At 41.2% G+C, this 22,925-nt stretch overlaps 1 protein-coding gene across 2 annotated transcripts in view; it reads left to right on the top strand.

The window, feature by feature from the left end:
- smap1 (small ArfGAP 1) overlaps positions 1 to 22,113 on the top strand; it is a 149,867-nt gene extending 127,754 nt beyond the window's left edge. For both annotated transcript variants that reach the window (XM_042010277.1, XM_042010276.1), the window contains exons 9-11: positions 9,514 to 9,712; positions 17,360 to 17,589; positions 20,913 to 22,113. In XM_042010277.1, coding sequence (XP_041866211.1) covers positions 9,514 to 9,712; positions 17,360 to 17,589; positions 20,913 to 21,062 — 579 coding nt within the window. In that variant the 3' untranslated portion in view covers positions 21,063 to 22,113. The remainder of the gene's footprint in view (positions 1 to 9,513; positions 9,713 to 17,359; positions 17,590 to 20,912) is intronic.
- Positions 22,114 to 22,925: the final 812 nt, after the last annotated feature.

Below are 22,925 nucleotides of genomic sequence, written 5' to 3'. Positions count from 1 at the left end.
ACGTAGATTCAGCCTGTTCTGCTGTGCACGGGCCCCTGACAACTATGACACTATCGGCGTAACAGCAAGAGAAATCCTCCAGCTGCTTCTAATGCTAGTTCTTCCATCTTTAGCCCCCACAGAGAATTTTTAAACTCATTTTTATGTCCGATTTTCAGCTGGTTGATGTGTTTTCCAACGCGGGCGCTCTATCAGCTGTCAGAAGTGGGATCACCTGTGTGCGCACACCCACGTGTCTATGTGTGTGTCCTCACTGCCATGGACACAGATAGCAGCTATGACATGCTGTCATGTAAATCAGATAAATGGCATTAGACTGTTAACCTTTTTTTTTAATGAAAGGATGAAGTGTAAGCCTGTTCTAGAGGACAATAATTAAAATGAATATATTGGATTTAGTTCAAAGTACATGTGTGGTGACATCACTTCCTGTTGTTGAACGTGGTGGTGCCTGCGGTCTTAGCATTAGCTACTAATGTGAGTAGTAATGCGCTGCAAAGTAGTTTACAGGACAGTGTAACCCACCCTGAATGAAAACATTTGAGTTTGACATTATCTCAGCAAGAGAAGCTGATTTTGGATTAAGGCGACAAAGAATGCAAATTGTGTAAATGCTGAGCCTCAGTAAGTCACATCAGAGTAAGGTCACGTCACCAAAAAAGAGGATGTATAAAAAAAAAAAGATCTCCAAGCTTTAAAAATCAATATTGGATTAATTAAATATGAATGGATTCAAATTAATAAATGTATTTTTTAAAAATCCCAACCCTAGTGGTTGGTGACCAGCAGCTTAAAACAAGGACATGTAGTACCACGTCCAGCACGTCCAAGCCTCTTTTATTTTACTGTTGCTGTATTTCTTCTCCACTTCTTCAAAGCGACACTACTGAATTTTGGCAGATTTCCGCACTAGTTCCCCCATCGACAGCTAATACGGCAACCGTCTTGCATCCTGTCTCTTCTCTGAGCTCTCTTCAGCCAGTAAAAGTCAGTCTGATGTTGACTCTTGTCTTACCTCTTCTCTCTCATGTATTCTTTTTCTTTCCCCTTCTCCCTCTGATAATATCAAGTTTCTTTGCTAAATCATGGTGCTTGTTCAAAATGTTGTTGGCACATGACACCCCAGGCTGGAATTAAAAGTTAAGTATGGTTTTGCAGCCTGGGTGATTCATGTGAGAGTCAGGTCACGCTACAGGACAATAACGGCTCCAGGAAGGTACATAATGAATGTCAAAACGGGTCAGAAGCATGGAGGGGTATGTAGTGTTGCTTTAAGCTTATTGATCATTTGGTCTGGTATTTTTTCTTTTTTAATTTTATTATTGAAATGTGTAATCCAGCACTTTGAACATCAACAGGCAGCGTGCTGGTCTGGCGTTCAGGTGAAGCTAGTCTTTACCCACTGGTGTTGTCACGGTTACCACTGTATTTTGGTGCCAGTTTGAGAACCAGCTTTTTAGCTTCTGAAACAACGTTATTTTTGGTCTGAATGTGCTGGCCAGTTCAAAATTAGTGAGCCGCTGCTGTCACTGAGCCCTGTCAGTGTGATGATTGTATCTGTATGTACAGAATGTACTAAAACTGTCATTTTTTATGTTACATGTTTCTCACAGATGCATTTATTATTGATTTTATGTAATCTGTATCAGTTTATTCAAATTCAGTTTCGTTCCTATAGCATCAATTCACAACAGTCACCTCAACACTTTTAAAGATACCATCCGATTCAAAACACTTAAATATAGTCCAGTTACAATGTGTAATAATATAGTGTGTACCAACCCACTTTTATCACTTCCCATACCGATATCTGAGATTTAGCATCTGCTGATACTGATCCGATGCCAACAAAGAAAAACAGCACTGAATTACCTAATAAATTATGTTTCATTCATGCACAAGGTGATGGTGGAGAGGAAAACCTGCCTTTTTAAAACAGGAAGGAAAACACTCCTTCAGAACCAAGACAGGGCAGATTTATTTATATAGCACATTGCATAAGGCAACCCAATGTGTTGTACACCAAAAGAAACAGACAAGAGAGTACATACAGTGAGTTGACAATAACCATGATGACGCAAAATACATCATCACCATCATCGCAGTCAATGTGCACGTGCAAAAAATATCTTTAAAAAGAAAAAAAAACTCCCTATCTTAATTAGAAGTTGTGGCAAATAAAAAAAGTTTTAAGACCCAGTTAGAAAGCACTAAGGTTTGGAGCAGACTTCTTTTGTAGTTTGTTCCTGATATTAAAAGCAGAAAAACTAAATGTTTATTTTTAACTCTCGGAAAGCAAGCTTGACCCAGATGGCGTCAGCAGATCAGATATGTTCTGGATCAGAACCATCCAGAGTTTGTACACCAGCAGCAACATTTTAAAATCAACTCTGTGTCTCACAGGAAGCTGCTGTAGAGACAGAACTGGATCAGTATGTTCCCTTTCTTTAGTCTTTGCGAGAGCTCAGGATAGACGGCCATCTGCCTTAACTGGGTATCAGAGGCTTGAATATTTTCTGAAGATGAAGTTGGATTGAGTTTAAATGAAATGTGTGTAAATGAGTTCAAGTACAACACATCGACTGTGATCCTAAAACAGTCTGTAGCCATTAGATGGTTCTTTTCTGCTTTCCAGTTGTAATTGTGGTATGTTGTTGTTCACTTGCAGGTATCTTCAGTAGTTCTGCCAACACTTGTTTTCCTCTGTCCAAACTCTCATTTGCTGTAATGTGTCAGTAACTGCATACAGTCATTTCATCGTATCTGTACATTCGATGATGTTACGTAGCTTATCTTCATCCAAATTTTAAACCTTCTTTGAAGCAGATTTCACTGATTCCCGGACCCACTGCTATGGGTGGACCCCAGTGGACAATGTCTGCCCATTCACAAATCAGGCCGTCCCATCCAGGATCTAGCCATTTTATTTAAATTTGTATACTTGTGAAAATCAGCTATTATATAACAAAATATTATACCGTGATTAGTTTCTGTTTGTGTTCTTTCAGCTCTGAGAAAACTCATCTCTCGAGATATTTGCAAGTTGTATGTGTGTGTGTGTGTCTGTATATTAAATTTATGAGCATATATAATCATCAAGTCTTGCTATATATTAAAGGGTACATTATATTCTTTAAGTTATCGCAATATTTGTTGCAAAGTCATTAGCTAGCTTTAATGAAGCAGTAGAAGACTGATTCCTTTTGGCATGAGAAAAAGATTCAACAATAGCATGAAGAGTACCTGTACAGGTTAGTTACTGAGCTCCATGGTTTGTTCAGTGGTAAGGGCCTGATGAAAACATCCACATTAGCGTTTGTGTTGCAGTGTGTGAAATTTGATCCATGGAGCTGAACGCATCTCTCATAATAGCCCTGTGTACGGTCTTAACTGATCTCAGCCTCAGACAGTCTGTCATTTAATTATAACTTCTGGTTGAGAGGAAATGTTAAATTTTCTGATATATCTGTCAGTCACAGCTGGATCCTATTTTAGGCCAAGTGCAAAACATTTTTGTTTTTTTATACTAGAGAAAAATACTTTGATGGTATTCTGTACCTAATCTGCTTTGATATGGGTCAAATATTGAATCATTAATCTAGAATATGGCCTGTAATAAATTCAAACTTCACTTCATCACTTCTCCAACTCGTTACTATATGTGGGACTCCTGATTCGCTTCCTACATGCTCCTCATGTTGCCGCTTCCTCTGGATTATGGTGTTCAGGCGCTCTGAGTCATGCTTGTCATGCTGTAGCGCTGCTTTGAGAAGAAGCTGAATAGCTGGTTATTGGTGCGGCTTTGAGCAGAAACAGTCGCAGCTCCTTGACTGAGCTGTGACATGCAGCAGATCAGGTGAAGCCACTTTTCACCTTCTCTTTGCTCCTCTGTACAGAAACTAGTATCATGGTAATGTGCTGCTGCTATTAATAGGAAGCTTCATCCTTCCTCTGACTCACCTTTACTGGCTTAACTTCAGGGAGAATGGACCCTGTTTGTATGTTTTCTGGCATGCAGAGCAATCCATCCATCCTTTCTCCTCGGCTTTGTTTATTCCTCCATCCTCCCCTGACTCCCTCTCCTTTCAACTCGTCCTTGTCCTTCCTCTTTGCCTACCCTTTCTCCCTCCTCTTCTCTTACTTCTTCTTCTTTGTGCCTCCCCCTCCCTTCTTTTTATCTCACCAAATTTTCTTTTCTCTGACCTTCTGTCCATTCCCAATTCTCTCTTTCCCTACTTCCCCCCTCCATCCTTCCACTATCTCCTTCTCCAGTCAGAGGAAGTCATCAGAGAGAGACAGAGGCGAGCAGTTCTGCCTGCTAAGCAGCAAACAACAACACACTCATCGAGCTCTTTGGATGTGTGCATGCAGTGTGTTTGTGACACTGAATTCAGTGTGTTTATTCACTGGGGAGTGTTTTGCAGGAGCTGCTGTTTATCACTCTGTCTCTCCTGGTCTTCTTCATGAAGTCCAGCTGGCTGTCGGCTCCTCTTTCTCTCTCTGCGGCATCTGCTCCATCACACACACTTTCTCAGACACACCTGTGTGCAGCTCTTAAGTAGGTGTTGCCTTTTTTTCTCAGCTCCATCCATTAGGCATAATGTGTCTGGGCTTGAAAGTTTTATTTATTTATTTATTGTGTAAAATGAAAAGATGAGTGTGAGCAAGACAGTTCAGATACAGCTCTGTTAGCAGTAGCCTAATTAATGTCACCTGTCTTTTTCTCCTGCAATCTTTCCTTTTCTTTCTATGTTGTGGACATATGTCTTGTTTCTCCTCTCTTCATCTCTTGTTTTTCTGTCTGTTCTTATCTTTTCTCACTCTGACATATTCAGTAACACCATACTGTATGTTTGGGCTGTAACAATCCATCCGTCTGAATTAATCAATCAATTCAAAGACCAGTGATCCAATGGCATTGATCCAAAGAGAAAATCAATACAGTGGTCCTTTGTAAGATACGCCTAAGAAACAATGTCTAGGTCATTAAATTTGCTTTGTTCCAGCAACCAAATTTTAAGAATTCAATAACAGAAATAAAGTATCATAAAGTGTATAACCAAGTTCTGAAAATGTTTGGTTTGAGACTCCATCCACCCACCCATCCATCCATCCATCCATCCATCCATCCATCCATCCATCCATCCACCCACGCATCCATCCATCCATCCATCCATCCATCCATCCATCCATCCATCCATCCATCCATCCACCCATCCACCAATCCATCCATCCATCCATCCATCCATCCATCCATCCATCCATCCATCCATCCATCCATCCATCCATCCACCAACCCATCCATCCATCCATCCATCCATCCATCCATCCATCCACCCACGCATCCATCCATCCATCCATCCATCCATCCATCCATCCATCCATCCATCCATCCACCAACCCATCCATCCATCCATCCATCCATCCATCCATTCACCCATCCATCCATCCATCCATCCATCCATCTTCTGCTACTTATTCAAGGTCAGATTATTTAAGCAGAGAAGCCCAGACTTCCCTTTCCTCAGCCACATCTTCCAGCTCATTTGTGGGAATACCAAGGTGTTCCCAGGCCAGCAACAAAATCGAGCAAACAGGAGCATCTCACATCTTACAAGTTCGAAATGTCTAATTTGCTTCTTGTTAGGGTTGATAGTTCCTGATTGTATTTCGACATTTTGCATTGATCAGTAAAGATTTTGTTTGTGTTTAGATGCAGCATTTGGGAACTCTCAGGTTTGCGACCTCTGTGACTTAAATGTGTCCATATGCACTATGATAAACAGCATTTAGTGTACATTTTGGTTGTAAAAACAAGTTCTGTCGGGCTCAACAAAAAAAGTTCAGTAAGTTTTAGTTATGACATGAGGTTTTGATGCTGAATAGATTGTAAATGTTTATGAACAACTCCATTATGGACCACGGCCTCAGATGCAACAGTGAGACCAGGAAAGATCATGTATCAGGAAAAATATTCTTCATCAGACAGAATTTTCTTTGGTAGCGAGGAAAAGCAGCGGAGAACTGAGCCAGTGTTCTGACGAGTTAGCAATGTCAGCTGATTATTGTTTACATTGTTTTAACAGAACTATGAAGTTTACCACTACATACAATAAAAATAACATTGGTTGTTTAGTACCGGAGTATTAAACAAAACAGACCTTAAAACATGAGGATCAACTGGTGGTTTATTATTATTACACACTGCACAACAAAGCAAAGCAACGTTTTACGATGCCAGACATCGAATTGGAGCCGTAGGGTAAATCAAGAGAAAAATTAAAGCGGAACTGTTATATTAGACAGCATGCAGTTCTTCTCTCGGTCGGGCTCCATCTCATCACTCCATCACTCTTATGTCTCTTGGGCTCCAGTTTCCTGTAAGTTTGATGCTAATGGAGAAGCAGCTGCATGGAAGTAAATGCTGTCAGGGATGTTAAACGACCCCGGGTTCAACAATCCATCTGGATCACCTACTACCTAATTTGAGCACCACAAAGATTGTTTCTTTTTTATTTAATTTTTTTTACAAATCTCTTCACCTGCACAAAATGCATCCAGGCAGAAAAAATCAGTTCCAATAAGTCTTGAAAACTCTAGAGTCTGAGTTGTGAAGGGCTGTAGTCTGTGCAACATGTACTACACAGTAATCAGAATGATGAAAGTTGCAAAAAGACCATAAAATATCATGTACATACTGTACATGTACATTTCACCTAAAAGTTACCATTAAAGTTTTAACCATTTTAACCAGAGAACCATTGTCACCTTAACATACAACAAACTATTTTTCTCAATTACATTATTTTATATTTGACAGTTCTTACATTTGGTATTTAATCATGCACAGCAATAAACAGCCATGTAGCAGTTAAATTAGCAACAATCCCAAATGCTGTCTGTTCACTGTCTGAAAGCAATTTACATCTAGGAAGCTAAATTATCTGCCAAAAGAAAAATAAAAACAGCATCAGTTTAATTCCAAAGATATTTGTTCATTAGCTGTTTCTGTTTGTGAAAAGCAAGGGGAACATCTGAATATTAAGAAACTAATTGACTAAACAAGCTCAGTATTTTCCATGTAGACTACCTATAAAAGATAAATGAGGTTTAACTAATGTGTTGAAGTCTCAGGTTTAGCATTGCAGCTTTTACCATGTTGGTATTTTGACTTAGCAACTGAAACAAACATCTTAAACACGCAGCACAGCCTCTGAGTTACACACAAAACAGACGTTAAGCCAAGTTAGTCATGGCTGTTTTTTTTTTCCTCTTTCTCCTTTAAATGGAAAATCTAAAAATAAAACAATAAAGAAGTTAAAAAGCAGCTCGTCACTCGTAGAGTTGAAATGAAACATGACCTTCATTAATGTGACGGTGGAGTCAGGCGAGTCTGCTAACACATCACAAATTAGCAGATCTGATTGAAAAAAATAAGAATAGTGAAATATTTGGATTCAGCCAAAGATTCATTGGGGAAACATTTAAAGTGAGAAATGGAGTCTATATAGTCTGAGTTTTTGTAGCCAGAGCTCTCTCTCCTCTTATGTCAAATGAGGAGAAAGCAGGTTAAAAGCATTTTGGCATTGTGTTCACTTTCAGAGCTGGAGGCTGCATCCATTTCTGATAGACAGTCTGTGGCTTTTCATGGAGGTTGGAGCAGACAGCAGGCTGAATGAGAGAGAGGGGGGTGGGAGTTGAGCTTGATGTCTTAAATAAGCTTTAGAGTTGTGTTCATTATGGAGCCCACGGAAACTGTGATTTGACATACACCATAGATTTCTTTAAAAAAAAAAAAACTAATACATATGAGGGAGCCAAACTATAATATTGTTTGGCAAAGAAAGAAAAAGGTGACCGAGGCACCAAGCCTTTACTAAAAGTGCCTTATGCATGGAAAAGGTTCAAATGCACGTAGCCCAGCCCCCAGCCGTCTGCTACCCTGATGGATAAACTGGTGCACAGTGCCTTCCCGTAGCCAAGCCTTGCTGGTTCCCAGACCCACCGGCAACCATCTATGTGGGAACTGCAACTTTTGTCATCAAATTGTGAAAAGTAATAAATTCAAAGTCACAAATGGACGTAGGACATACCACATCCATCCACTCAGTAACCGTAACACCACACATGTCATTGACGGGTTGGTGTGTGAGTGTGGTTGTTTTTACGTGGGACGCACTAAACGCAGACTGAGGGACAGACAGGGTGTCTGAACATGTTTATGCCATCAGGACTTCACATGACAAGCATCCCGTGGCTGAACATTACATACAGGCTGGACATGGCAGCTTCAAAACCCTTCAGGTCTCTACTTCTCGGAGGGGTGGTGACGTCTCATAGCCTTCTACAACGGGAAACATTTTGGATTTTCCAACTGAAGGCCACGATGCATCCTGGCCTCAACGAGGAAATTAATTATTCTTTTTTATAATTAGCCTATATTTGTTTGGCAGGGATCCATACGGTGTATGCAGATCTAATTATTTTATATTATTTACTTTGATGTTAGTGATTGACTGTTTTGCTTTTTGTGTCACCCACTGGTTCATCCACTGGCGTAGGGGCATCTGACTGTTTCCATGCATTAGCTACTTTTAATAAAGGACTCTTGAGCTCAATTTTGGAGCTCAAGAGTGCTTTGGTCACCTTTTTCTTTCTTTGCTATGTCATTACCCTGCTGCTTGCTATGTTCCAAAGAGCATCTTGAAGTTTTTTTTTTTTTTTCTTCACTCATCATCCTAAACAGAAGCACTTCTTTTTTCAGTTTTTGTTTATTTCCTCCACTAAATATATTGTTTATTGATGATGTTGAAGTGCTGGGCGTTATTTCTGTGGTGATTGATTTTTATCATCCTCCGTCTCTTAGGATACTATTTTATGGCAAATGTTTGGCGTCATAATATTATACATCAGGGGTGTCCAGCTCAGGTCCTCGAGGGCTGCAGTCCTTCACGTTTAAGATGTTTTTCTGATCGAACAGCAGGACGGCGGCCCTCAAGGACTGACTTTGGACACTCCTGGTATACATAAACCAAGCCCTTCATACATTATGGAATTTCAAAACCATTCCTCTCCTAAAACTCCAACAACTGGTCTCCTCACTTCCCAGACCTTTACAGACAGCTGTTAACAGACGAGGGGATGCTACACCATGCTAAACATCACCCTGCAGATATGTAGATGCAAAATGAGCTGATATTTTCCATGAAAAAGTAGAATTTTTCTGGTTTATTTTTTGAAATGTTGTTTATGTTCGAAATAAATAATTTTTTTATGAGATTTGCAACTCATTGCTTTCTGTTTCATTTACATTTTACACAGCACCCCAACCTTGGGTTGTAGTAAATGATGAAATACTCCTAATAAAGTGAAGCTAAAACCAGCTGCACACATATTAGTTATCATAGCACTTAATTGCACACATGATATGAGAACTTTACATCATAATGTTGGGATGAAACTACATATTTTATGACTTATCTCCCCCCACTTGTTCCATTTTCTCTTTCACAGTCTGGATCCGGTGCAGCAGCCCCCCAGGTGGACCCCTCCACCTCCTCCTCCTCTGCCTCCACCTCTTCCTCCTCCACCACTACCACCGCTAAGGTGGAAGAGAAGAAGCTTTTATCTAAAGACTCCATCCTGTCTCTGTACGCCAGCAGCTCAGTGGGCAGTCAGCCACAGAACCAGCAGCAGTCTGCTGCAGGACAAGGTATCCCCCTTTCACACAGCCCCACTTCATTTTTAATAACTCTCACTTCCACAGGTTGATTGTCTCTTTCAGTAAGTCTGCATAGCAACTGCTGGAAACTCGAGCCAAGTAATTATTTCCAGGTCCTTTGAGCTTTGTAGCAGTGAGGCTGTGACTATGAGAGCTTTACTACATAACAGCATCACATAAGCCAGATCTCATACGCTCACTGCTTACTTATTCTGAATTAAGACAGCTGAGAATGAAAGTCCCTGCTTGCCTCAGCTGAACTGCATATAGTACATAATCATTTGGGCTAGGTTTTAACCTTATAGTGCAAAACTTTCAGGGGATTGTTGTAAAAAAACAAGCTGCTGTTTAAAGCTACAATGTGCAACTCTGCGTTACATTAAGGATGAGATTTCATTCAGCTTTGCATCGGTTCTCAGTCTTTCCATCTCCTCCTGTGGCAGCAAACACCACAAGTTTCATGTAGTTTGGATTTAGTCATGTAGACACGGTCAAGAGTCCAATCTTTATGCTTCTGTGCAAATTGAAGCTATTTTCTCCTTGACAGAGAAACTAACAGTAGATCACAATACTGGAATATTTTTTATGGAATTATGATTTCAGACTTGATGACTTTCCTTATGACTCAACACTGCGCCATCTTTCCAGGATGTTCTGTGTTGCCAACTTATAAAGAAAGGTCCCATTAATATCACAGCAAGCACAAAACTTGATGTGATGTCACCTCTTGTCTGCGGTGATGTTGAATGTGTACGCCTAAGTTTACTTCACGGAGTCAGTTACCATGGTAACGAACTCAGGGTAAGACTTGCATCTCTTTCTGGAATGGAAACCTCAGAGTCTCCCTCAACGTAAGGTTAACATACTCTGAGCGTCTACACAACCTTCTTTCTGGAACAGACCCCGGTGATTGATGATGATTTTTTTATTGTAAACGTGTCTGATTTTGGCTAAAGATGCTTTTGAAGTAACTAAAATCAGCTGATCAGGAACCGAAAGCTCAGTTTTTCATTAGAGTTTGTTGCTTTCTGATACAGGCTTCAGATTTTTTTTGTTTATTTTTGTTTGTTTATTTATTTATTTATTGCATTTTTCAAGCAATTTTAAGGTTTAGATGATAAATAATAATTTTCCTTCATTGGTTAAAGTTGTTAAATCTGTTTTTATGTTGTTTAATATTTTTAGACTCAAGTAAGTAGTAAGTAAGTAAAAAAAGGATTTCACATAAACCATAGTTTTGACACTGACACTCTGTGGGACTTCTTCAGAGTGGATAAGTTTGCTAAGTTCTGACATTTTGTCTGCCAATATGGTTAGAAAATCATCTTTTTATGGAAAGTGACGATATTGAGGGATCTTTAGGATTAATTAATCGGGGTGTTTATTACAATGAATAATTGTGAAACAAGTAATTGCAACATCTCTAAAGGTGACAGAATATTAGAGATGTATTTGTTAAATAGAAGCAAGATTAGATACGTGGCTAACCAGTGTGTGAAATATGGACAGACACGAGATGAGGGTGGTGGGGTTTGATGTGTAACCCTCTGTTGGCTTTAAAATCTGAACCACAGAGCCAGTCTACTTTCTAAGCAGACGATAGATTCCAGCAGCTACAAGGGCAGCTGCACTTGTGTTAACTGGTTGGTCTTTGTGTGTGTGTACTCTGCAATATGAGTCACATTTAAAGCCTTTTTTCCTCTGCACAATAAAGTACTTTGTGTTTGTAATTAACTCTTTTCAAGCTTCCGATCTTGAATGATATTTTTTTACATTGGAAAGAGCTCAAAGCCGATGGATTAGTCCTAAAATTAGGGCTTGCAGCAGCACGCATTGGTATAAACGAAGACTTACATTAACAAACAAAATAACATACAAATCTACGTACAACATATACAAATCAACAGAGCAAGACAGAATAATTAGGAAGAATAGGATATAGCAGTATGAAATTTTAAATAATTATGTGTAAACTAAACTAGAATTTAAAAAAAAGTAGAATAAAATGACAAGTGGATAGAAGCAGCAGGTAGAGCCTGGCGGCTCTTCTCCATCTGCCAGAGGTGACTTATTGAAGCGACTGATGAATGTGGCAGGAAAGATTTGCTCTATCGGTCCGTACGACAGCGGAGCGTCTCAGTCTGGTAGAGAAGGAGCTCCGCTGTCCGACCAGCGTGTGGTGGAGAGGATGGTCGGGGTAATCCATGATAACCGTTGTTCCGGGACCTCCTCTCCACCAGAGTTTCAAAATTGTCCAGTTTGTACCCAATGATGGAGCCAGTCTTCTTCATACACGGCAGCAACGAAAAGCACACTGGAGACGACAGGCTGGTAAAAGATCTCCAACATGTTGCTGCAGACATCGAAGAATCTGAGCCGTCTCCGGAAGTAGAGCCTGATCATCCCCTTCTCGTACACAGCATCTGTGTTGGATTTCCGGTCCAGTCTGTGGTCGATGGTCACTCCCAGGTACTTAAAGGTCTCAGCAATCTCCACCTCCTGACCCATGATTTTCAGCGGAGTTAGAGTCCTCTTCCTCCGGAAGTCTGTCACCACCTCTCTGGTCTTTTCTGGCCATCCACCAGCGCTCTATAGTCCTACTCCCCTCCCTCTCTTATACACCCAACAACAGCTGAGTCATCAGAGAATTTCTGAAGGCGGTAGGACTCAGTGTTGTACTGAAAATCAGTGGTGTATAAGGTGAAGAAGAAAGGAGACCTCACAGTCCCCTGAGAACCACCACATGAAACAGGACGCTGCCCAGACGGACAAACTGTGGCCTGCCTGTCAGGTGGTCAGTAATCCTGGAGACCATGCAGTCGTCGACACCCATCCCCCCGGCAGCTTCTCACCCAGCAGCAGTGGCTGGATGGTGTTAAAAGCACTAGAGAAATCACGGACAGTCGGAGTGTGTGGGGATCAGGTTGTGTAGTGGAGAAACCAGGCAGCTGAGAGCTGAACCTGTTGGAGAAAACATTTCTGTCATGATCTGTGGGTTTTGATGCAGGGTTTTGTACTTCTGTCATGTTTAGTTCTGTTTTATTTTTCTGGTTTCTTCCCTTGTGTATTTTGTTTAGCTTTCTGTTTCCTGTTCATTACTTCACCTGGTTTGATTTCTTTATTCACTTCACCTGTTCATCATTAGACCTTCTGTGTATATAAACCGGTTTCTTTTTTCACGTTGCCAGTCCCTTGTAGCCGTCATGTGTCGAAGTTGTTATGACATGTCATGTAGTCTCACAGTCTTGCCTCTGTAGTGTTTTGTATTGTAAGGTTAGTTTTTATATGTTAAAATCTTATTCGGCCTCCTGCCTCTTTGCATTTGGGTGCTCACTTCATCCACGCCAAGTTCAGCTTATCAGCTCTCTCCTGGCTGCCTGATAGCTGCCTGCTTGTCTCCTAACAACCTGTGATCTCCTTCACCTCCATCCACACCTCCCTCACATTATTCTGCTGGGGTTTGGCTTCCTGTTTCCTCCGCCTCCTCAGTGACACCCAGAGTTCCTGTTGCACACTCCTCTTTTCTACCTGGTCTCCTGATTTGAAAACTCTCTTTTTTCTGCTTGAGAATTGCCTTCAGGTCGCTGGAGATCCAAGGCTTATTATTGTGGAAACAGCACACAGACCGAGTGGGAACGGTGATTTCTTCACAGAATCTGATGTACTCTGTGATGCAGACTGTCATCTTGTTGATGTCCTCCCCGTGTGGCTGAGAACATCCCAGTCCGTTGACTCAGTGCAGTCCTGCAGTGCTTCAGCAGCATCCTCACTGTGCACATGCTGTCGCTGAACAAGTGGGAGATACTTTGGGGTGAACAGAATGAGATTGTGGTCTGATCTGCCAAGGGGAAGGAGAGCTGTGACAGTGTATGCATTCCTGGTATTTGCATACAGATAATGTAGTGTTTTCTTTTCTCGGCCGGGACCATCCACATACTGTTGGAATATGGGCAGAAGTTTGTCCAAAGTTATGTGATTAAAGTCTCCGGTGATAACTGTGAAAGCATTGGGATGTTGAGTCAGTACCTTGGTAACGCTGGAACTGATGATGTCACACGCCACCTCTGCATCTGCTTTTGGCGGGAGGTACACTGCCATGACAACGGCAGACATGAATTCCCGAGACTAATATGGTCGCATTCCCACAGGAAGCAAGATGGAGAGACTTTCCTTTACATGCACATATACATATACACAATTATCTTGCAGGTAGTGAAACATATTCAATGTTTTTCCTCTTTCTTCTGTTCTTCTACGTTTAAGTGTTTCTAGACACCCAAGAATCCCTTTATTTTCATACACTGGTTCTGACCAAAGTTAATAATGATCCCGATGGACATTGCAGTTAGTGAAATCTATTTCCTGGATACACCGCTGCACTTTGGGCCCCTTAGTACCAGCATAGCCTGGTTCAACCACCACAGTCTACCTGAGTATTGTTGCTGACCATCTTCATCCCTTTATGATCACAGTGTAGCATCTTCTGATGCTACTTCCTGCAGGATAATGCACCATGTCACAAAGCTCAAAACATTTCCAACTCTAACACCAAAGAATTATGCAGCTCTGAAAACAAAAAGGGGCCAACCTGCTACTAGCAAAGTGGACCTAATTAAGTGTCCAGTGGGTCTGCGTCTATTTCTACTGATGTCTTGAAATCTACACAAAAGAGTTGCTTAAATTCCTATAATTATTGACTGTTTGAGTTTTCCTATTAACCTTATTTACCACCGACTTTCTGTTAACACACACCCCAGTACTAGTGTTCATGTGTATAATCAGAGTGACAGAAAGGAGGAGCCTCCATTCAGGTAAATCAAGCTATTGCACTTGCCGCCTATTATTTTATTGTCATTATGACAAATGGTGGTGTTGAGGACTCTCAGAAGACACTTTATATCTGAGTTCCCAGGCTGACGTGTCATGCATGTAAACCGAGCACGTAGTGGCAGTCTGGTAGGTTGTGAAATCATACAACTTAGAAGCACAATGATGCACATGAGAGATGCAGGTGTTTGCAAATAGATGGAGACACACATCTACACACTATTACATCCACACATCACAGGAAGGATGCATCATAAAATTGGAGCAGAGTGATGTCAGATGAAAGGTCAGCGTGCTGAAAAGCAGCCAGGTCTGCTCTGTGCTGCATTTATCCCAGTCCCTCTGCAGCAGTAAAAATAAAGAAGTGTCTGCAGATTCACTCTCATCCCACTGTTATTATATGTGAAGACTGAACTGCTAGCGTCACTTGTGTGTGTGTGTGTGTGTGTGTGTGTGTGTGTGTGTGTGTAGGCGGGTGTTTTCACATGCACTAACCTGAGCTTGTTTTTAGAGTGGAAAGCATTAGTGTTTTGTTTTCTGCTCGATGGAGGCAGCGGATTTCTGCAGAAAGAACATTGATGCATATTGATTAAAGTGCTGCATGTTTACATTGATGTATGGAGGATTAGGAACGGTAATAAGGATGAAGGGCTTTCTGCTGCATTTTTGTCCTCTCAGATTCCAAATAAATGCTGATGTGGATCAAAGCCAACAGAATGTCACCAGACTAATGCCCGACATCACAGACTTTCATCTGTGTGTGCAGGACCATAAACACCTCTCCATACTGCAGGATGGCTGCAGCTAACGTCAGAGGTCGCTCATCTTGAGGTGTTTTTATCTAAGATTACCTAGACATCACATTTTCCAGGTGGAAAATAGGGAGGTATTCAGACCTAGCCAGCACCTTCAGCCTGTTGCATGTTCTTGTTAAACCTAATCTACTACTTTAACTTGGAAAGATGCAGGGGACCGAGTCAGGTCCATGACTGGATGTCTGAGCTCAGGACCACAGATCCTGGATGAGTGTCGGACTGTAGAGTAGCTGTCAAATGGAAGTCTTGGCCTTCAATTCTCAGTTCTCACTACGGTCTGGAACAATGCCTAAATTACTACTTACACAGCACTAATCCCACTGTTGTTCCCACCATGGCACAGTTGTTTTGTTGGGAGGGTTATTATCCGGATATTACAATTTTCACTATTGTTATGTGTTAATTTCACAACTCTATAAATTTAAAAACTCTATAAAAACTCCTTATAGGCCGTTAAATTTTATTCATTTCTATCATTTGATGCCAACATAACAAAATAATATAGAAACAAAAAAGTCCCATTCCAACTGAATCCTTTCTGCTCTGTGAGTAAAAAATAAATCCTACATATTAACTCGCTGAGAGAAAACATATGGAAAAGGCTACAGCACCTCTGTGTGGACTTGGGACTCTTCTTTCTGGAAAACGCATTTTAAAATGGTTTTGAACATTTATTTTGAGCCTGAGTAGAGAATTTAGAAACAGGAGAAACATCTAGCTAGCTTTGACTTCCGGCTGTCCTTTAGCAGAATAGCTGCTGTGTGACATAAATAATACTGGAACAGTAGAAATAAATCTGGGTTCCTCTACAGACCGTTGCTCGCTCAAAGAGGCATCAACCTCATGCTGAGTTGATAATGTTTGAACAACAAAACAACCTTTCAGGAAAGTTTTCAATGGTTTTTTATTTATTTATTTACATCTTTATGTTAAATGAACGTCGCTGAACTTTTATTTGTTTATTTATCTATTATCAGGGACAAAGAAACTTAGAAGACTCGGGCCCTGATTTACTATTTTACTACTATTCTTGATAAAGAGCGCAAAATTATGTTCACATAAATAGTTTGCTCGTGTTGTTTATGATTTTCTGATGAATGTTGGCCCTATTGATAACAGGCGCATACAACAGTATTCATGAGGATTTAGCGTATGTTGTGGTTTCACCGTGAAGAGTTTAGAAACAGAGCAGGAAGGACACAAACACAAAATGAAATTTGACCCGATGGAGGAGAAAACAGAGATGCTAGTGGACAAGTCACATAAAAATAATGTTGAGCTCCAGTAAAGAAATCCAAACATCAAAGCAAAACCACTAGAACACAAGACGAGGTTAAGAGGAGGTGACAAGATAAAAGACAAAGTTCCAAAACAAATTGCTTATAATAAAATTTCAGCAAATAAGATGGGGGGGGGGGACACAGGAGATGCCTCTGACCAGTATTTAGCAACTGGTGCAGCTCATTTAAGGAGCAGGTGACTGGAATACCGGGTATGATGCACTGGAGCTGATCACAGTGCGAGGTATGTGACAAACAACAGTTTTCATTGACAAGTTAAAACTCAGCCCAAGACATATTGATCAAATACACGCAGTGCATGCTATAACCAAAACCAAGCAACAAAAGCAGCAACGCGCTGATGTTGTTAAACGTTTTCGTTTCGTACGGAAGTTGTGCTGCTCTGCCGATATGGTTCAGCCACAAGCTTTTATGGAAGGTGATGATATTGAGGGATCGATATGATTAATTAATCATGGCATTTAATACTGCAACTAATTGTGAAATCAAGTAATCGGCCAATCCCATGTCTTATTTTACCTTCAGAGTTTATAAAAAGACTATGAAGACACATGAAATGTGAGCTTTAAGTCTCAGTTTTTGAGGCAGAAACCTGCTTCACTTTTTCTACATCCCAGTATTTGGCAGGTGGTCATGATGTTATGGCTGAACAGCTGTGTGTTTGAGTGTGTGCTCCCTTTGTTTTTACCCTCCAGGTGTGTACATGGGTCAACCACAGATGCCGTTCACTCCGCAGGGATTCGCCCCAGTGATGCCTGGAGGCGTCCCACCTTCCACCATGATGGGTGGAGGATCCATGATGTCCGGCATGACTCTGCCAAACGGGAGCTACATGGCCATGCAGCAGCAGCCGCTGGGGGTGGTGCCGGCCAACCAGGGACAGAACATGTACAACATGCAGCAAGCCCAGTGGAATATGAGCCAGGTAATTAGCACCTGGAAGTAGACTCCAGTTCAGTTGTTTAGATATTCAAGTTTTCTGTATTTTCATATCAGGATTTTTTTTTTTTTTAAATCCTGTCATGTCTTGTATTTGTTCCTCTGAGCATATTCCCTCCCAGTACAGAGACTACAGGGATTGTTATGTAATATTCTGTCCAGGGTACTGCAAGTCTTTTTATCAACACAAATAGTTCAGTGCAGTTTCATGATCATCCTGCTCTCAGTACTATGGTACGACTAGTTCCTGAGTAAGCACAGTAGTACAAAGCACATTTTATAAGCAAAATGAAAACACACAAACACTAAATAAATGTGATAAACGTAGGGCTGTCGAGTGATCGCTGCACAGATGACCAGAACAGCGACGTTTGCGTCTTTTTTTTTTTTTTTTTTTAATGTGGAAAAGTGCAGGCAGTGACCCTTCTCACCAGGACAAGTGTGGGTGTTAAAATACCCTCATCCTCATGTAATTTGTTTGGTCCAGAAGTTGTGAATGCAGCTATTAAAACAAGTTCAGTCAGTCCTGACAATTTCATCCAATTCCCTCAACTTTAATGCAACTTTGACGAATCACAGTGTTCCTCCACGTTACCTGATATCCACATCATCAACTTTACTTCTATGTTTTTAAGTGTGAACATGCAGTCATGTGCGTGAGATGTGTCGCATCTACCGTCTAAAATAATGACATTTGCAATCTAAAATCAGCCTGATGATCACATGGTCGCCTTCCTCGAGCTCTGCATGGACGTGGAGGTAAACCGTTTTGTACTGCGTCCAACGTTGTGGTGCAAAGACGGATGAAAGTCGTCGTTTTGACAAACATTTTTTTTTCTGCAGCAAAACAGTGCCATCACCATGATGGAGTTCATAACATCCAGGACTTTTTTTTTCAGCTTCACTCTTCTGGGTGGTTAAATACTTCCCTTAGTGTGTTTATTTCAATAACAAATGTTAAAATATCAGAATTCAGATTTTTTATTTATTATTTAAAATAAATTTTAAGTGTGTTTGCCAAAAAAAAAAACTCTTAAAGCCAACACAACTTTTACAAAATCTGGTGCATAATCAGGCTTTTTAGGTTGCAGCAGTCACAAAAAAAGAAACATCCCTGAGGGACTGATCGTTGTATATACCTACTGTTTGTAATCAGAATTTAACTGAGCCAGTACAGCTTCACCAGTAAGTATTTACTGTGGTACCTACATTTGCCCACATGAAAAATCAAGTAGTACTTTTACAGTCCAGGGTCAGAAACTAGGAGATAATATTTAAGAGCTCAGGTTAGAAGTGAGAATTAAACTGTGTAGTCTGTCACAGCAGGGGACACCAGCTCCAGTCCTCGAGTCTCAGTGTCCTACAGGTTTCCATGTTTCCCTCCTTCAACACACCTGATGCCCATTAATGAGTCAAAAACAGGCTTGTGCAGAGCTTGAAAAGCAATTGTTGGATCCATTTAATTTGAATCAGGTGTGCTGCAGCAGAGAAACATCTAAAACCTGCAGGATACTGGTCCTTAAGGACCAGGATTGGTAATCCATGTGTTACAGTGCATAACAGGGTTCTATAACTCTGGTTTTGAGGGCCACTGTCCTGCAGGTTTGCATGCTCTAACTAATGTTTACAAAGGTCGCTTTGATCATGCTGGAAAGAAGAACCAACAGCAAACTGGTCCAATTCATTTAGTGTCAGAGAAATGGTTATTGAGCGATTATTCTTCAGTTCATTTCCAGAAGATGCTGTTCGTCAGAGGATGCATTTTTATTTTAAAAAAAATAAGCATTTTGTTAAAGCTGGAGAATATGGTTGGAGAAAGGGTTGGGGTGGTTAGGAATGCATTATGTCTAATGCAGGTCACCGGATACTGCAGATTCAAATGTGTTTCCACTCTGCATCTTAAAGTCTCGTCAGCTTCTCAGCAGCAGAGAGGAAAGATCATAAATTGCCCCTGAGATAAACACACATACACAGTTTGTGGCTGTCTTTGCAATGATATCATTAATTAGATGTATTCCCTACATCCAGCTACCCCATCCTCAGACTCTAATCTGAGTCAGCCTCTGAATATTTGTCTCAAATTCGGGAAATCGACTATATTAATACCATCATAGATGTACAATGTCCAGCTTCCCTGTGACTCTAAATGGACAAAGCAGATAATGAATGAATGAAAGGATGAATATATCATTATCGTAATATTAACACATGCGATGTCAATATCAGAAAGACGTTTGGACTTGAAAAAGGTCAGTCACAGTTGTATTGATGAGAGCTGCACTTAACCGGCGAATCGCTGCTTCCACCAAGCGCACCGCACAGCGTTTCTGAAGCACCGCGACGCTCCGCTTCTCTAAAAATATGCTTCTGTTCTGTTTTTGCTGCTTACTGCTTGGAAACCGCGTCAGTCTAAATCAGAGTTAGGCAGGAAGTCAGTCAAAAAACAAAATGGATCCTGTCAAGTTTAAAAATACAACACAATGACCAACGCTTCAGGCTGCTGGTGGTGTAATGGTGGGGGGGATATTTTCTTGACTAAATTTGGGCCCCTTAGTACCAATGTGGCCTGGTTTAACCAGCACAGCCTACCTGAGTATTGTTGCTGACCATGTCCATCCCTTTATGACCACAGTGTAGCATCTTCTGATGCTACTTCCAGCAGGATAATTTAATGAGTTCATTGAGTTCACTGGACTCCAACGGCCTCCACAGTCACCAGATCTCAGTCCAGTAGAGCAGCTTTGGGATGTGGTGGAATGGGAGATTCTCATCATGGATGCAGCCGACAAACCTGCAGCAACTGTGTGATGCTGTCATGTCAATATGGAGAAAACCTCTGAGAAATGTTTCCACCACCTTGTTGAATCTATGAAACAAGAATTAAGCAGATCTGAAGGAAAAAGGGGACCAACCCGGTACTAGCAAGGTGGACCTGATGAAGCGGTTGGTGTGTGCATACCCTCATGGCAGTATGCAATGTTATTGTATGCTTTCCTAATATTGTGCATCTGTAGTGTGTGTACATATTTTTGAATACATGTCCAGGTCAACACACATACAGTACGTACTTACACACACTCACCCACAGCTCTCAGATGACCAGATAAGTGAGCAGCGCTGCACCAAAGCACATTCATAATAGATGAGACAGAATGGAAGGAAGGCGGGAGGCTGAGGGGAGCAGGAGGGATTTGCAAGGAGGTGAGGAGTAGTAATGATGGGGGGGGGGGACAACTTCCTCCCACCTCCTGATCTAAAACTGTCTGTCTTTGATGAATTGAAACTCAGTGTGTCCCTTTTCTCCCTCAGATGACCCAGCAGATGTCAGGCATGGCTTTGAGCAGTGGAGGACCAACGGCAACCACTTTTAGCCAATCAGGGCCCCCCGCGGCGGCCGGTTGGCCCGCAGCTCCAGCACCTGCTTCAGGCCAGACCCTCAGCACTCAACTGTGGAAGTGATGAGGATGGGGGGAGTCAGATGATGAGGTGCTGCAGGGGGGCAGTCACACTGACTCCTGACTCACCCATCTCATCACATCTCAGAATACAGGAAAACGCAGCCAGGGCAGTCCAACTGCCCTCAATGCCTCTCCCAGAACCAACAGCTTCGCCGTGGTTTCTTTAAGACGCCAAGATGATATCACAGTGGACAGAGAGGAAAAAAAAGACGTTCAGCTGTCGTCTCCCTTCTTTGTTTGACTTTCCGTCTCTTTCCTTCGTCATTGTTGTAACTGTCTGAAAAGAAAATAGACAAAACAGCGAAACAAAGAGCAGTAAGCTGCTGAGTCGACAACTCCTTGCTGCTGCGTCATGCTAACATCAACCTGTATCATTACCACAATGGATAGTTAGTGAATAGTCCTTCAGTACTTACAGTAGATATGGCTTTGTTGTGGTTGGTCTATGCTACCTTCCCTCTTCCTTCCTTTTCTCTGCAGTGTATATTTTAACCCCCTCCCCCAACTGTAGTGTTACAGAACCTCCTAGCAGGTAACTGTCCAACCAGTACTGTATCCGTGTAAAAATGCTGTGAACTTCCCACTGCAGGAGAAAAGCGTCGCTTCGATAACCATGTTTAGCTTCTTCATCACGTGATGCTCCCCGGGGGGATGTGAAGGGTAGATCAGGCTCTCCTGTGAGGATCAGCTGTGCTAAATGGGGTCTGACTGACGGGGTTTGAAGCTACTTGCACAGAAGGTGTTAGTTTGCATCAATAGTTACAAGTGTCAACCACTTCCCCACAAAAGAAACCCAGCATAACATCAAAACAAGCAATACTATGAAGTCTGCTGGTTTAATTTACTGGAAAAACATTACCAGTTGCAGGACCGGGAGCCCCCTGTAAACAAAATACATACGTAATATAAATATATCAGCACCACATTTTTTTTTTTTGTTTTGTTTTGTTCAATTTTAAGGAAAAAAAAAAGAAAAAAGAAGGTCGACTCAGAGAGCTTTGCTGTACTTAACCAAGAAAATTGGTTGTCACATCCAATTGGACTATTTGAGATAATTGTTTTGGATCAAAAGTTGTCTTAATGTTCACTGAAAGACTGAAAGAAAGGAGGGAGGAATAGTGCGCCTGGCTCTGTCCAAAGCTTAAAACTCAACTAGCACGCCTTATCTCATTTCTCTAGTTCATACAACAGAATTATTAAAATATTCTGATATTACCAGACAGCCTCATCCATCCAGAAGTCACTCCACTCGGCTCTTCACCAAAACTTAGTTGAAGTTGAACTTAAATTCATGTCACCTTTATTAAACTGTAAATGTCTCAGGTAAACATTTAAAAGTGTTAGAGATGTCATGAATGCTTTCACTCCCTTATTTTCTGTTCTAACTCTGGACAGAGTCGTGCTTGTTTACCGCTGCCTCCTGGATCCACTTCAAGCTGCAGCTCATTCAGGGACAAATGAAGGCAAAACGTAACTGAATCTGGTCTATGTGTTGTACTGGTGGGGCCAGGGTTCAAAGTAGACAGGAGCTTTTAGGGGAGCCTTAGTTTTTGCACGCACACACACACACAAATACATACTTATACTTTATTGTGAAAGGCACACAATAAAGAAAAGAATAAAGATATTCTGCAAATATTGTATGCAGCTGATACAATCAGAAACATGTCATATATGGATGATAACGTTAAAGTCAAGCATCATTGTATAGGAGTAGTTTGGTTTTAACAACCACAAATAAGCAAATCAAGTGGTTACCGCTTAAGCACGGTGCTGAATCAACAGTGTGATTAAAACATGACGGATCGTCTGCATCTTAGTTCTGAAACACACTCACATCGTCATCAAAATCTTAAAATATACT

This window comes from Melanotaenia boesemani, chromosome 16 (genome assembly GCF_017639745.1).
Source record: "Melanotaenia boesemani isolate fMelBoe1 chromosome 16, fMelBoe1.pri, whole genome shotgun sequence".
Taxonomy (NCBI): Eukaryota; Metazoa; Chordata; class Actinopteri; order Atheriniformes; family Melanotaeniidae; genus Melanotaenia; species Melanotaenia boesemani.
The sequence above is the reverse complement of the archived record's forward strand: the minus strand, read 5'-3'. Positions and strand labels throughout refer to the sequence as shown.